The sequence below is a fragment of the Trachypithecus francoisi genome, unplaced genomic scaffold (genome assembly GCF_009764315.1).
Source record: "Trachypithecus francoisi isolate TF-2019V2 unplaced genomic scaffold, Tfra_2.0 Lachesis_group15, whole genome shotgun sequence".
NCBI classification, from domain to species: domain Eukaryota; kingdom Metazoa; phylum Chordata; class Mammalia; order Primates; family Cercopithecidae; genus Trachypithecus; species Trachypithecus francoisi.
In genome coordinates, this window is record NW_022681460.1 from 111,273,641 (window position 1) to 111,289,340 (window position 15,700).

At 42.6% G+C, this 15,700-nt stretch overlaps 1 protein-coding gene across 2 annotated transcripts in view; it reads left to right on the forward strand.

The window, feature by feature from the left end:
* The window catches only part of CREBBP (CREB binding protein), a 163,966-nt gene that overhangs the window by 29,738 nt on the left and 118,528 nt on the right, over positions 1 to 15,700 (forward strand). For both annotated transcript variants that reach the window (XM_033235916.1, XM_033235917.1), the window contains exon 2: positions 1,337 to 2,049. In XM_033235916.1, the coding sequence (XP_033091807.1) occupies positions 1,337 to 2,049 (713 nt within the window). The remainder of the gene's footprint in view (positions 1 to 1,336; positions 2,050 to 15,700) is intronic.

Genomic DNA, 15,700 nt, shown 5'->3' on the forward strand with positions numbered 1-15,700 from the left:
CAACTCTTCGTATTTTCTGTGTGTGTCTTTATTATCATTTCCTGCAGCTTCAACACTTTAAGAAATCACTGATTTCATTTTGCATTAAAGCTAGTTTATTTTTTGTATTTTAACTTTTAAATAATGTAATTGGCCGGGCACGGTGGCTCAGTAATCCCAGCACTTTGACAGTCTGATGCGGGTGGATCACGACGTCAGGAGATTGAGACCATCCTGGCTAACACCGTGAAACCCCGTCTCTACTGAAAATACAAAAAATTAGCCGGGCGTGGTGGCGGGGGCCTGTAATCCCAGCTACTCTGGACACGGAGGCAGGAGAATGGCGTGAACTCGGGAGGCGGAGCTTGCAGTGAGCCGAGATCGCGCCACTGCACTCCAGCCTGGGCGACGGGGAGACTCCGTCTCAAAAAAAAAAAAAAAAAAAAGTAAGATTGACTTTACTGTCCCTAAATTGCTGTTCATCCAAGTCAGTGCCCAATTACTTTTCTACACACATACATTGTTTTTTCTTTTGTTTGTTTTGTTTTGTTTTGTTTTTGGGGGACGGAGTCTCTCTGTCACCCAGGCTGGAGTGCAGTGGTGTGATCTCGGCTCACTGCAAGCTCCGCCTCCCGGGTTCACGCCATTCTCCTGCCTCAGCCTCCTGAGTAGCTGGGATTACAGGCGCCCGCCACCTCGCCTGGCTGATTTTTTGTGTTTTTAGTAGAGACTGGGTTTTACCGTGTAAGCCAGGATGGTCTCGATCTCCTGACCTTGTGATCCGTCCACCTTGGCCTCCCACGGTGCTGGGATTATAGGGTGAGCCACTGCGTCCGGCCACACATGCCTTCTTAAAAGCATTTTAAAATTATAATTCAGTGAATTTGGGGTCTTCCCATTGTTTTCTTTTAATTTGTATATCTGAGTTTGCCCTCACACCACACTATTATGGTAAATCTAGTAGGGCTGTCCTCATCTGTTTAACTTTTCTGTCTTCAGAATGTGAAGGATATTTTTTTCTTTTTTTAGTTTCCCCAATAAACTTGTAAATCATTTTGGCATTACTCTTTTTTTTTTTGAGACGGAGTGTTGCTCTTGCTGCCCGGGTTGGAGTGCAACGGTGCGATCTTGGCCCACTGCAACCTCCGCCTCCCGGGGTCAAGCTATTCTCCTGCCTTAGCCTCCGGAGTAGCTGAGATTACAGGCATGCGCTACCATGCCCGGCTAATGACATGACTCTTAAGACATGCTAGTGTTCGTGCTGAATGCCCCATTAGGTTAAGATCATAGAAACATGGCAGTTGGAGAGCTGTTAAGATTGCCTAGTTTCTCATTTCCATTTCTGTTTAATTTCTAGATTTTGGATCATTGTTTGACTTGGAAAATGATCTTCCTGATGAGCTGATACCCAATGGAGGAGAATTAGGCCTTTTAAACAGTGGGAACCTTGTTCCAGATGCTGCTTCCAAACATAAACAACTGTCGGAGCTTCTACGAGGAGGCAGCGGCTCTAGTATCAACCCAGGAATAGGAAATGTGAGCACCAGCAGCCCCGTGCAGCAGGGCCTGGGTGGCCAGGCTCAAGGGCAGCCGAACAGTGCGAACATGGCCAGCCTCAGTGCCATGGGCAAGAGCCCTCTGAGCCAGGGAGATTCTTCAGCCCCCAGCCTGCCCAAACAGGCAGCCAGCACCTCTGGGCCCACCCCCCCTGCCTCCCAAGCACTGAATCCGCAAGCACAAAAGCAAGTGGGGCTGGCGACTAGCAGCCCTGCCACGTCACAGACTGGACCTGGTATCTGCATGAATGCTAACTTTAACCAGACCCACCCAGGCCTGCTCAATAGTAACTCTGGCCATAGCTTAATGAATCAGGCTTCACAAGGGCAGGCGCAAGTCATGAATGGATCTCTTGGGGCTGCTGGTAGAGGAAGGGGAGCTGGAATGCCATACCCTACTCCAGCCATGCAGGGCGCCACGAGCAGCGTGCTGGCCGAGACCCTAACGCAGGTTTCCCCGCAAATGACTGGTCACGCGGGACTGAACACCGCACAGGCAGGAGGCATGGCCAAGGTAAGTGAGCTGATGCACTTTCAATACTTCCTACCTAACCGCGGGCTTTCCCTCTGAGTAATGCGTAAAATGGGACCATGTGGCCCACTCCTGTTTCTCCTCTTGGGCTCTCCACGTGCCACTCATACTTGGAAGAGACAGATTTCTTTCTAGGTTAAAGATCTCTGCACCATTTCTGTCTTTAAAATGAGAATTCTTAAAGAAGTAGGATAGCTTGCAGGTCAGGCAGTTGGAAAATACAGGGCCTAATGTGTCCATGAACCTGTTAAAGATTGCTTCCCGCCTCTGTACTGCCCACTGAGGAGGGGATCGTTAGTCTGTGTGCTCCTCTATGGCTACCCCGTGAAGTATCTGTTGTCACAGTGTCCATTTCACTGAATGAGAAAGCTGTGTTCCAGGGTTGTCAGCTCACTCTCTGCCGTGTTAACAAGCAAGAGGTGGCAGAGCCAGGGAGAGGCGCGGGCATTCGGGTCCCAGAGGAAACCCTAGTGCAGTGGTGCTTGAAGTGGGGTCTTCTAGACCAGCAGCAGCAGCAGCAGCATCCCCTAGAAGCTTGTTAGAAATGCATACTTCTTTATTGACTCAGAAACTCGGGGTGGGGCCTGAGCTTTAAGAAGCCTCCAGATGGATGCTGGACGCAGTGACTCATGCCTGTGATCCCAGTACTTTGGGAGGCTGAGGTGGGTGGATAGCTCAAGTCTAGGAGTTCAAGACCAGCTTGGGCACTGTAGCGAAACCCTCTTAAAAAAAAAAAAAAAAAAGGCAGCAACAGCAGCCTCCTGATGGTTCCAAGCTCACCCACATCCCCCCAGTACACACACACACACACCACACACACACACACAGCCGAGAGCTCTGCTAGGGTAGGAAAAGGCCTGGACTGGGATTTGCAGCTGCCTTCTAGAGTAGGAACTGAACTTGGAGAAGGGGGAAGGCATGTGCCTAGAGAGATGCGAGACAGCTGGAAAAGCCCAAGGCTGACAGGGAGGTGTGCAGAGAATGCATCGCCGCCTGTTCCCACTGAAGTGACAAACACTGTGGATGCTCTGCAGCCAGAGGCTTCTCAGCAGCAGCAGCCAGGCGCGCCTTCAGGCAGTGGAATTCCGCACATCCCAGAACAGAAAATCAATTTGGGTTGTTCTTTGGATTTGTTTAGTCCCAAGTAAGAGTGAGGGAGAAATAAGAGTAGAACACAGTTTCCCCACAAGGGATGAGAGCGTTGGGTGATGGGTCCGAAGCCCTGTGACTGTCGGAAACAAGGAGAAGATTTTTTTTTTAACTTAAGAAATGAAGATGGAGTAATTCTCAGTGTTTAAATTGCATTTGTGTCTTTTGAAATGTTAGTAGAGGGGAACGTGAACTTAAATTTTACTTGTACCTGGCATTTGAAGAAGAGTCTGTATGAGTGTGTCATTTAGAGTCGATTGAGAAGGAATTTCTCATGGGTTTATGGTTCCTGGAGATATGATCTGATCCTTGTTCCTCGTCCTAATTCAGTCATCACTCTACTCCTTACTACCCATTTTTAAAACTCCGTCTATTCTGGAGAGTTTTAAATCACACGAAGTCGACATAATAGTATAAAACAGTGATTCCCAAACGTTTTTTTAATGTCAAGACTCCTGAATAATCTTAACAATTACTGAGGACCCCAAAGAGATTTCTTTAATATGTGCAGTATACCTCTCAATATTTACTGTGTTAAATAGTAAAACAGAATTTTGAAACACATTTCATTATCCGTCCAGCTCAGTGGCATCACACATCACAAAGTAACTAGAAAACTAGATCTACTGTGTTCTTGTGAGAGAATGAGAGGGAAAAGGCAAATCATGTCTTAGTATTTTATGGAAATAGTTTTGACATCATGGTCCCCCTGAAAGGGCTGGGACCCTGGACTGAACTTCAAGAGCTTTTGATAACATGTATGTAGAAGTTAGACTTTGTAGACCTAAACACAAAGCCGTTGTCACATATTAACAAATTTAACAGTAACTTCATGTCATACAGTATACACAGAATAGCCACGTTTCCAGTGGTCTCATATGTTGTAATTTGTTTTTTTTTTTTGGAGATGGAGTTTCACTACTGTTGCCCAGGCTCTGGAGTGCATTGGCGCCATCTGGGCTCACTGCAACCTCTGCCTCCTGGGTTCAAGTGATCCTTCTGCCTCAGCCTCCCGAGTAACTGGGATTACAGGCGCCTGCCACCACACCCGGCTTTTTATATTTTTAGTAGAGTTGAGACCAAGCTGGTCTCGAACTCCTGACCTTAGGCAAACTGCCTGCCTCGGCCTCTCAAAGTGCTGGGATTACAGGCATGAGCCACTGCGCCTACCCTGTAACTAGTTTTTACTAGTTTTTTACTCAAAAATCTACAGATTTTTACTCAAAATCTACATTTCAGTCAGTTGATATGCCTCTTAAGAATCTGTTCTCTGTTGGTCTGTGGGATCCTTACAGTTTATTTATTGAAGAAACATGTTTTGGTTGTTGTCTGCTATTTATGCTGGGGAGTGTCTTCCAGGGGTTGGACTTTGCTGATTACACCTGTAACATTTCATGCTCCTCTGTCCACCCAGGCTTTTCATTCCATCCTGGGGTTCCTTTACACAGAGTGGTCTTTCTTTCAGACAGGAACTCGTGGATGTCACTGGAAAGTGAGCCTCACTTTAGCATGCTGGAGACAGTTGTCTCTTGTTTCCTATAGGTATCTCAAAGCAGCCCACTAGAGGTGGGTAGAGTGCATTTTTTAAAGATGTGTCATGGCCTTTGGGTGGAGTGAAGGACCAAGTGGTGGTGGGCAGAAAGTAAGAACAAGAGACAAGTCCATTTTAACCTATTCCCTCTCTAGAACCTTATGATAGCAGAGCCAACTAGATTTTAAAATGCACAGGGAAAAGGCGCTTTTTTAAAAAGATAATTTTGTTTTAAGAACTGTTACACAGGAAGTACATCCTATGAAATAAAATAGTAGGAAAAAAACAGCATCCTCCTTACAGATAAAGTTTTAAAATACATAATGAAACCGGACTACATAAGCACCTTGATGTTTTATTTGACAGTGTACCTTAGATGGCTTTCCGTGACACTGCACAGAGATTTTTTTTTTCTTAGTGATAGCAAAGTATTCCATTATATGATGCATCATAATTTATTGATCTAATCCTCTGAGGATGAACGTTTGGATTGTTTCTGACTTTTCACAAGTACAACAGTGCCTGTCCACATATGTCATGGATTAGATTCTGAAAAGGAAAATTAATGGGTCACAGACTTGTTAAAAGTTTTGTTTTTAGAAAGTAAACATGCACATGATTTAACAACAAACAACCATAAAAATACTGTAAGGGTAAGAACCAAAGAGTTAATCCTTAATTCTTGAATTTTGGTTCTCCCAAATTCTCACCAAAGGCAACTATTATTTCTTATCTGTCCCGCTAGAGATGGTGTATGCATATAGAAGCGTAGAGAGAGGCGTGTGGGCATGTGTGTGCTATCTCCCCAGACATAAAGAGTAGCATTACAGAACATTTTCCTGTGAGTGTAGATGTTCCCCTCCCCACCCGTGGCTTACCAATACAAGTTGGAAATTCTTCCATGCTGCGTGTAGCTGTCAGTCATTCTTCATAGGTAAAATAGGAATTCCTGATTTGGGTGTATCATAATTTAAGGACTTGTGCCATGTAGGTTGAGCATGTGGGTTATTCTCAGTGTCTGTCTGTTTTCACAATTTTACTTTGAACACATTGTACATACATGTTTGTACAGCTGAGTGACCATATCTGCTAGATAATTTATTGGACGTGGAATTTCTGAATTAAAAGATACTGAGATTTTTAAATAAGCGTAGATAATCTCAGATACTCCTCAGAAATATTGTGCAAAGTACACCTTCACCAAGAGTGGGTGAGTCTCTATCCAGATCTTGACCAACACTGAATATTACCATCCTTTTACTTACTTGACATTCTGTTAAGCAAATTGTCTTCTTTATTAAGTGTGGCTTTTCATAAAGTCACTGACAGTTGTATTTTACTAATTGTTCGTAATCTTTGTCCATTTTTCTCTTGAATTGTTTGTCATTTTTTTCTCATTAATTTATATTCTTAAGTCTCTTAAAACATGTGTTTCCCCTTTGTTATTTACCATAGTCTGTTTCACCAGGAATATGGTCACATAGGTTTACAATGTTTTTACCTAGTGTATGTTTTCATTTTGTATAGAAACACATTTATCCATTTATTTCCTTCATGACTTTTAGGTTTTATGTCACATTTTAGAAGTACTTTTCTTATTAAAAAATTATGAAATATTTTCCTCTATTTTTCTCTTTATTACTTGACTTTTTTTTTTTTTGGAGATAGGGTCTCAGTTTGTTGCCCGGGCTGGAGTGCAGTGGCATGATCTCGGCTCACTGCAGCGTCCGTCTCCTGGGCTCAGGTGATCCACTTGCCTCAGCCTCGCCAGTGTCTGGGACTACAGGCACGCAACACCACACCCGACTAATTTTTGTATTTTTTTGTGGAGACAGGGTTTCGCCATGTTGCCCAGGCTGGTCCTGAACTCCTGAGCTCAAGCAATCCACTCACCTTGGCCTCCCAAAGTGCTGGGATTACAGGCCTGAGCCACCGTGCCTGGCCTCCTTGAATCTTTAACTCAATTTGTGTTGGCATAAGGAGTGAGACGCAGAGATCCAGCAGTATATATTTTTCATGTTATAATCATCTTAGTACCATTTATTTACATATCGATAATCCATCTTTTCTCCCACTGATAACGATGTGCTATTTTTGGTATATACCTTATTCTCTTTTCAGATATGTAGGATTTGGGTCTTATTTCTGAGCTCTTTTCTTTAGTTCCATTGGTCTTTGCTTGTTCCTGTGCCAGAAATGTATTAACTTAGCTGTGTGATGAATTTTAGTATATGACCACACTAGGTATTTCTCACACAAGTGGTTCTCAACTCTGTCTATACTTTATCAGATTTATCTGGAGAGCTTTTAAACATATGATGCCTGAACCCCACTGCAGAGCAATTAGTTAGAATCTGGGGGATATGATAGAAGCATTCATATAGTGTGTATTTCCTCAGATGATTTTTATGGCAGCCAGGGTTGAGAACCCCATTGTGTTAGATAAATTTAGGACTTTTTTTTTTTTCAAATTTTAAAAACAAAAAATCTTTGGGATTTTGGATTTAGAAGAATCAGTGCAACTTTATAAGTAATTTTAGGAGGGATGTGACATTTTAACAGTTCTGAGACTTCCTGAGTCTTCTTATACGTGCGAATTATCTTTTCTGGGGGTCTTATGTTGCTTGAAAGCATAGTATGGTTTTCTTTGTCTGTGTAATCTTTCTCACTAAGTTTATTTCTGGAGGCATGGGGTTTTTGTTGCTGTTGGTGATGAGTTATATTTCATTATCTAACTGGCTATTTTAATATAGGAAAGATGTTATGTATATGCTACTCTGATAATCTGGCTGCTTTGTGGGATTATCTTAATTATTCTAATATGCTTTCAGGAGATTCTCTTGGGTTTTCCAAGGAGATAGTCATCTTTTGGATTATTGATACTCTTGTCTTCTCCTTGCCAATATCTTTACCAGTGTTTATGCTCTTAGGCATCACTGTCTCGTATCCTACTTAAATGGAGGTGTATCTAGTGTTTTATTATTAAGAATAATGTGAGCTTTGGTTTGCAGTCAGTAGTATATTTCTTTTAAAGTTGGGGCATAATCTGTTCCTCATAAAGTAAATGATAAAATCTAAATGTTAGGTTTTATCAGATTTCTTTTTGATACCTACCTATGTTGATAACCCTGTGATTTTTCACTTTCCGTTTATTTATGTGACATATCATCTGTGTAGGTTTTATAATATCAAATTGAACCATGTCTGTAATTTTAAAATCAAAAGTTAATGTATTGCTGAGTTTTAATTGCTAGTGTTTCATTTAGAATTTTGTTTCTCATTTATAAGTGATGAAATTGATCCATAGTTCTTTTTGTGCTTTGTCAATTTTTATATCAGTGTTATGTTAACTTGGTCAAAAAGAGTTTGCAAGTCTTTCATATTTATTCTCTGAAGCAGTTTAAATTAATTTGGAATTATCTATTCCATGAAGAATTGAGACTTCATCCTTACAGTAATGTGGGTCTGAAGCCTTTTTTTTTTCTAGGAAGTGACTGAAGATCTTTGACAACAGTGCTGGTCGTGGTGGCTCACACCTGCAATTCCAACACTTTGGGAGGCTGAGGTGGGAGGATTGCTTGAGCCCAGGAGTTCAAGACCATCCTGGTAACATAGGGAGACCCTGTCTTTAAAAAAAAATTTTTAATTTGCTGGTCATGGTGGCACATGTCTGTGATCTCAGCTACTCCGGAGGCTGAAGCAGGTGGATCGCTTGAGCCCAAGAGTGCAAAGCTGCAGTGGACCAGAATCGTACCACTATACTCAGGCATACCAACAGAGTGAGACTCTGACTCAAAAAAAAAAAAAACTTTGACAACAACTTTATTGCTATTTTCTGTAAATATTGGCATTGGCTCTTTTAGGCTTTTAGTAGTCTCTTAGGTCAATATAGTTTTTATGTAGTAAAGTCTAAATTTGCTTTGATTTTGAGAAAAACTAAAAGATACTTAACTTTTAATCTTTGTTTTTAAAAAAAAAATAGGAGGTAGGCAAGTCCCATGTTACAGATTAAGAAGTGGAGGCCGCCAGTGAGTGGCAGAACCAGGCTATTTTTTTTTTTTTTTTTTTTGCATCTACACGGTCTGGCCAGGGGACTGCTAACACTAACGCAGTGCAGTCTGTTCTTTTGTGAGGTTTGCAGTTTCTGTTTTAGTAGAAAATTCTTTTCATCTAGTCTTTAAAATTTGTTAACTTAAAGCTGTGCAAAAATGTGTGCAGCTCTTTGTCATTGTTGATGTTTGTGATGATTTCTCCTTTTCTCATTCCTAATTTTTTTTTTTTTTTTTTTTTTGAGATGGAGTTTCGCTCTTTTTGCCCAGGCCGGAGTGCAGTGGCGTGATCTCGGCTCACTGCAGTCTCCGCCTCCCAGCTTCAAGTGAATCTTCTGCCTCGGCCTCCTGAGTAGCTGGGATTACAGGCGCCTGCCACCACGCCCGGCTAATTTTTTGTATTTTTAGTAGAGGCGGGGTTTCACCACGTTGGCCAGGCTGGTTTTGAACTCCTGACCTCAGGTGATCTGCCCACCTCAGCCTCCCAAAGTGCTGGGATTACAGGCCTGAGCCACCGCGCCCGGCCATCTCATTTCTAATTTTATGTGACTCTTAAAATATTTACAGTAGGAAAAACACGACCCGTGTTGACAACATGGCACTGTTAACAATACATGATATTACTGTTTTTTTCTTTTTTTTTTGAGACGGAGTCTCGCTCTGTCGCCCAGGCTGGAGTGCAGTGGCCGGATCTCAGCTCACTGCAAGCTCCGCCTCCCGGGTTTACGCCATTCTCCTGCCTCAGCCTCCCGAGTAGCTGGGACTACAGGTGCCCGCCACCACGCCCGGCTAGTTTTTTGTATTTTTTTAGTAGAGACGGGGTTTCACTGTGTTAGCCAGGATGGTCTCGATCTCCTGACCTCATGATCCGCCCGTCTCAGCCTCCCAAAGTGCTGGGATACAGGCTTGAGCCACCGCGCCCGGCCTGTTTTTTTCTTTTGCTTACTCTTGTGATAGAAGGCATGATAAGAGTTTTTTAAAGAAAAAAACAAAATGAAACAATTGCTCTATTTCGACAGTAGCCAAACTTACCATGTAGTCTTACGAGGGGAGCATGTGCTCGTTTTCTACTAAGAATAACTCATACACTTGTCCTCTAGAAAGAAAGGAAAAAAGATCAATTTAGGTGGGATTTAGAAGCCGTACAGACACTCTCTCTCCTGCCTACAGGTGTTGAGAGATGTTGCTCGGCACAGAGATGACAGAAGGAAGTCAGAAGCTGGTAGAAAGAGGAAGGTGTAATTTCGGGTCAAGGGGTCCGGAGGCATTCTAATTTTAAGGTTGATAAGAATTTGCTTTTGTGACCTTAGAAATCTTTTAAGTACTTTCTTTTAACTAACAAATCTGAAATGTGTCCAAAATAGTTTGTATGCTAATCCATCTTCACAGGGGGTCAGATTAGGGCTTATTTTTTGAATAAAGTTTTTGGAATATTCGTCTTTTTTAGAAAGTTGTCAGAAAACACAGGGCTTGATTTTTGACTAGAGGTATTCCTGGAGTAAAGGGTTTAAATTAGATCAGCTCCCAGGACTCAGTCAGCCATCATTATGGTCAGATACTGTAAAGCAGTGGTTCCCAAACTTTGAACATTCAGCAGAGTCACTGCAGGCTTGTCAAGACAGATTTCTGCCTCCAACTTTCTAAGTTTCTGATTCAGCAGATTTTGGCTAGGACCTGAGAATTTACATTTCTAACCAGCTCACAGGTGACCCTAATTGTGGCGGTCAGGGACCACACTCTGAGAATCTGTGCTCTAAAGGAATAGATTAGCAGAATATAGTCGAACCAAGTTGACTAAGAAATGACTAATCTACCTTCTCTGTTTTGGGTAGATTATTGAAAATCTCTAATTTTATTTATTTATTTTGAGACAGGGACTCACTGTCACCCAGGTTAGAGTGCAGTGGCATTATCATGGCTCCCTGCAGCCTCGAACTCCTGGGCTCAAGCAGTGCTCCAGCCTCAGCCTCCTAAGTAGCTGGTACTACAGGTGTGCACCATCATGCCTGGCCAATTTTTTTTTTTTTTTTTTTTAATAGATTCTCGGCTGGGCGCGGTGGCTCAAGCTTGTAATCCCAGCACTTTGGGAGGCCGAGGCGGGTGGATCACGAGGTCAGGAGATCGAGACCATCCTGGCTAACATGGTGAAACCGCGTCTCTACTAAAAATACAAAAAACTAGCCAGGTGTGGTGGCGGGCGCCAGTAGTCTGAGCTACTCGGGAGGCTGAGGCAGGAGAATGGCGTAAACCCAGGAGGCAGAGCTTGCAGTGAGCCTCTCCAGCCTGGGTGAAAGAACGAGAGTCTGTCTCAAAAAAAAAAAAAAATTGATTCTCTTATATACACCTTTATTTGTACTGAAAATTGTAAGAAGAGCACAAAGTTTCCTCTTATTGCAACCCAAATTTTTCTTAGTATTACACTCTAGCCAAACTACCCGGTGCTTTCTTTACCCACAAATGACTTTGCTTCAAATTCTCGATGTTGGGTTTCATGTCACTGACTTTGGGCTTCTAAAACTTACATGGGGATACTTACGTCCTCTTGGCTTCTTTGAGTCAAACAGTAGAGCTGAAGTATACTGAAGTTACTCAGATACGGTCAAAGTATACAGACCCGGCCGGGCGCGGTGGCTCAAGCCTGGAATCCCAGCACTTTGGGAGGCCGAGACGGGCAGATCACGAGGTCAGGAGATCGAGACCATCCTGGCTAACACGGTGAAACCCCGTCTCTACTAAAAAATACAAAAAAATTAGCCGGGCAAGGTGGCAGGCGCCTGTAGTCCCAGCTAGTCGGGAGGCTGAGGCAGGAGAATGGTGTGAACCCGGGAGGCGGAGCTTGCAGTGAGCTGAGATCCGGCCACAGCACTCCAGCCTGGGCGGCAGAGCGAGACTCCGTCTCAAAAAAAAAAAAAAAAAAAAAAACTACACAGACCCATTATACGTCACTAGCATCATGGTAGAAAGGAAAAGATACAAGAAAAATACATCCTAGAACTCATCAAAATTTTTGGTATATAGTGTGTTGTAGCATAGAGTAGCTTTCTCAACCTGCTAAATAAAATTACCAGCAAGAAAAAAAAGTACAAGAATAAGGTTTATGGCTGAAGTGGCTCAGTGTTGTAATTCCCTATTCTAGCACTCTTAAAAGTACCCCATCTGTTACACATGCAGAAACTGCAGCAACATCTGAAATGTCCACTTCTTGATTCATTCTGAACTCCCTTAAGCCCAGTGTTTGTTAGTTCTCTTTCAAGCCTGGGAACTCTGCCAAGTAACAGGTATCTCAATTTTGCCATCCTTTCTTTTTGCATAGACAGCAGTGTTCTTCATCTTCTCCTGTCAAGCAAGTCGTCTCTGATTTCCCTGAGGATCATTGCTCCAGTATACTGTTGTTGGGGTGAGCCTTCTGGTAGAGGGGAAGAGAATTTGGTACTAGGGTTGATAGTCAAGTTACTAAGGTTCTTCATCAGCATCTCAGAGCCTGGCTAATTTTTGTGTTTTTAGTAGAGACGGGGTTTCAACATGTTGGCCAGGCTGGTCTTGAACTCCTGACCTCAGGTGATCCGCCTGCCTCGGCCTCCCAAAGTGCTAGGGTTAGAGATGTGAGCCACCTCACTTGGCCTTACGAATTTCTTTTTTAAACTTTTTAATTAAGATTGCATATGTATATTAAATGGATTGACACACACATAGTACTTAGTATACTTACTGCAGCAGCAGTAGTAACAGCAGCAGCTCAGACTGCCTTCTGCAGATGTAGTGGCTAATTGCTTTCAAGCTTGGCGTGGGCTCTGAAATACGCTGCCTCAGTTCACATCCAGGCTTCACTAATTATTAGCTATGGGAAACTTGTTTAATTTCTCTGGGTTTTAGTTTTTTTGGCTTTTTTTTTTTTTTTTTTTTTTTGAGACGGAGTCTTGCTCTGTCACCCAGGCTAGAGTGCAGTGGCACAATCTCGGCTCACTGCAAGCTCCGCCTCTCGGGTTCACGCCATTCTCCTGCCTCAACCTCCCAAGTAGCTGGGACTACAGGCACCTGCCACCATGCCCGGCTAATTTTTTGTGTTTTTAGTAGAGATGGGGTTTCACCGTGTTAGCCAAGATGGTCTCGATCTCCTGACCTCATGATCCGCCCACCTCGGCCTCCCAAAGTGCTGGGATTACAGGCGTGAGCCACCGCGCCTGGCTTCTTGGCTTTTAAATGAGGATAATAGTAGCTGCCATTGAGAATTGTTCTATCAGTTAAAAATAGATGATAATCTCTATCTTACAGAATTGCGTGCCAATTAGATGATGTATGTAACATTCTTAGTATATGCATAGGTTTACTGAAAACCTTCCAGAGAATATCGAGTAGTGAACTGGTGAGGTGCTTTGCCACATAAAATATTTGAGATAGCCACAAAACATTTGAAGTGATAATGAGACTGCTTTTCAAATGTTTTCTGACAACATTTTTTGGTAGTAAAAATAGCTGTTGAGCTTGGTGGCTCATTCCTGTGATCCAGCTACTTGGGAGGCAGAGGTGGAATTACTGCTTTAGGCCAGGAATTTGACACCAGCCCGGGCAACAGATCAAAATCCTGTATCAAGTTTTAAAAAGTTGATGTTTGTTACACAAAATTAGCACAGAAATGTCTAGAAAAGAAAATCTTGCCTATAAGCCTATCACCCAGTCATACTTAGCACTAAAGAAAACATATTCGGCCGGGTGCTGTGGCTCAAGCCTGTAATCTCAGCACTTTGGGAGGCCGAGACGGGCGGATCACAAGGTCAGGAGATCGAGACCATCCTGGCTAATACGGTGAAACCCCGTCTCTACTAAAGAATACAAAAAACTAGCCGGGCGACGAGGCGGGCGCCTGTAGTCCCAGCTACTCGGGAGGCTGAGGCAGGAGAACGGCGTAAACCCGGGAGGCAGAGCTTGCAGTGAGCTGAGATCCGGCCACCGCGCTCCAGCCTGGGCGACAGAGCGAGACTCTGTCTCAAAAAAAAAAAAAAAAATACTCCTGGTGTTTTCTCTACCAGTCTTTTATCTATAATCATGTATCTTTTTTAAAGTGAAAGTTGGAGTAATATTTCCAGTTAACTTTGTGGCTGATTATTTTCTGTAACACAAACTGAATGAATGTTTGGCATGATAACAACAGTAAAGATTTTTATTTGACGTATCTCCCAGGTGACCGTCTTGAAGAGTAACGTAGACATGCGTCACTTAATGATGGGGGTGAAATGCATCCTTAAGTGATTATGTTATTGTAGGTACATTATAGAGTAGTTACACAAACCTAGATGGCATAGCCTATTACACACCTAGGCTATATAGTATACCCTGTTGCTCCTAGACTCTAAATCTGTACATCATGTTACTGTAATGAATACTGTGGACAGTTGTAACACAGTGCTACAATGCTAAATATTTATAAACCTAAACATTTCTATACATAGAAATGGTATAGTAAAAAATACTGTGTAAAAGATTTAAAATAGTACACATGACCAGGCGCTCAGTTCCATGCCTGCAATGCCAGCACTTCAGGAGGTTGAGGCAGGAGGATCACTTGAGCCTATGAGTTGAAGACCAGCCTGGGCAGCATAGATCCTGGTGTGTGTGGCATGGGTGGGCGGGTGTGTGTGTAAAACACACCTGTATAAGGCGTGTTTACTATGAAAGGTGTTTGCAGGACTGGAAGTTGCTGTGGATGAGTGAATGAGTGGTGAGTGAATGTGACAGCCAAGAATATTGCTGAACACTGCTATAGGCTTTATAAACACTATACACTTAGGCCACACTCTTTTTATTTATTTTTTTAATTTCAGTAATAAATTAACCTTGGCTTACTATAACTTTTCACTTTATAAACTTCAGCTTTTTAAAAACTTTTTTATTCTTTTGTGTTAACACTTAGCTTAAAACACAAACGCACTATACTGCTATACAAAAGTATTTGTGCTTATTCTATAAGCTTTTTTCCATTTTAAAAGTTTTTATTTTTATTTTTATTTTTTTTGAGACAGAGTCTCGCTCTGTTTACTGGGCTGGAGTGCAGTGGTGCAATCTCCGCTCACTGCAACCTCCGCCTCCCGGATTCAAGCAATTCTTGTGCCTCAGCCTCCCGAGTAGCTGGGATTACAGGCGCATGTTGCCACGCCCCCCTGATTTTTTGTGTTTTAGTAGAAACAAGGTTTTACCTTGTTTCCCAGGCTGGTTGCAAACTCCTGAGCTCAGGCAATGCGCCCGCCTTGGCCTCTCAAAGTGTTGGGATTACAGGCGTGAGCCACTGCGCCCAGCCAATTCTTTAATTTTTTAAACTTTTTTGTTAAAAACTAAAACATAACTGTACACACACACACACACACACACACTAGCCTAGGCCTGTACAAGGTCAGGATCATGACCTCCACATCGTGTCCCACTGGAAGGTCTTCAGAAGCAGTAACATGTATGGAGACTGTCATCTCCTATAATGACAATGCTGCCTTCTGGAATACCTCCTGAAGGACCTGCCTTGAGGCCATTTTACAGTTATGAAAAAGTAGAAGGATTATACTCTAATAAGTGTAGTAAATACATAAACCAGTAACATAGTCATTTATTATCATTATCAAGTATTATGTACTATACATAATTGAGCCATGCTTTTATACAGCTGGTAGTGCATAGATTTGTTTACACCAGCATCTTCACAGACACCTGAGTAATGCCTTATGCTATGACAGTTTCAACAGCTACTACATCACTAAGCCATTGGAATTTTTCAGTTCCATGATAATCTTATGGGACCACTGTATATGAGGTCTGTAGTTGTCTGAAATGTTGTTATGCAGTACATGACTGTACTTGTATGAAAAACCATTATCTTCGTTACTTTATCAACTAAAAGTAGCTATTAAGATCTGAAGTT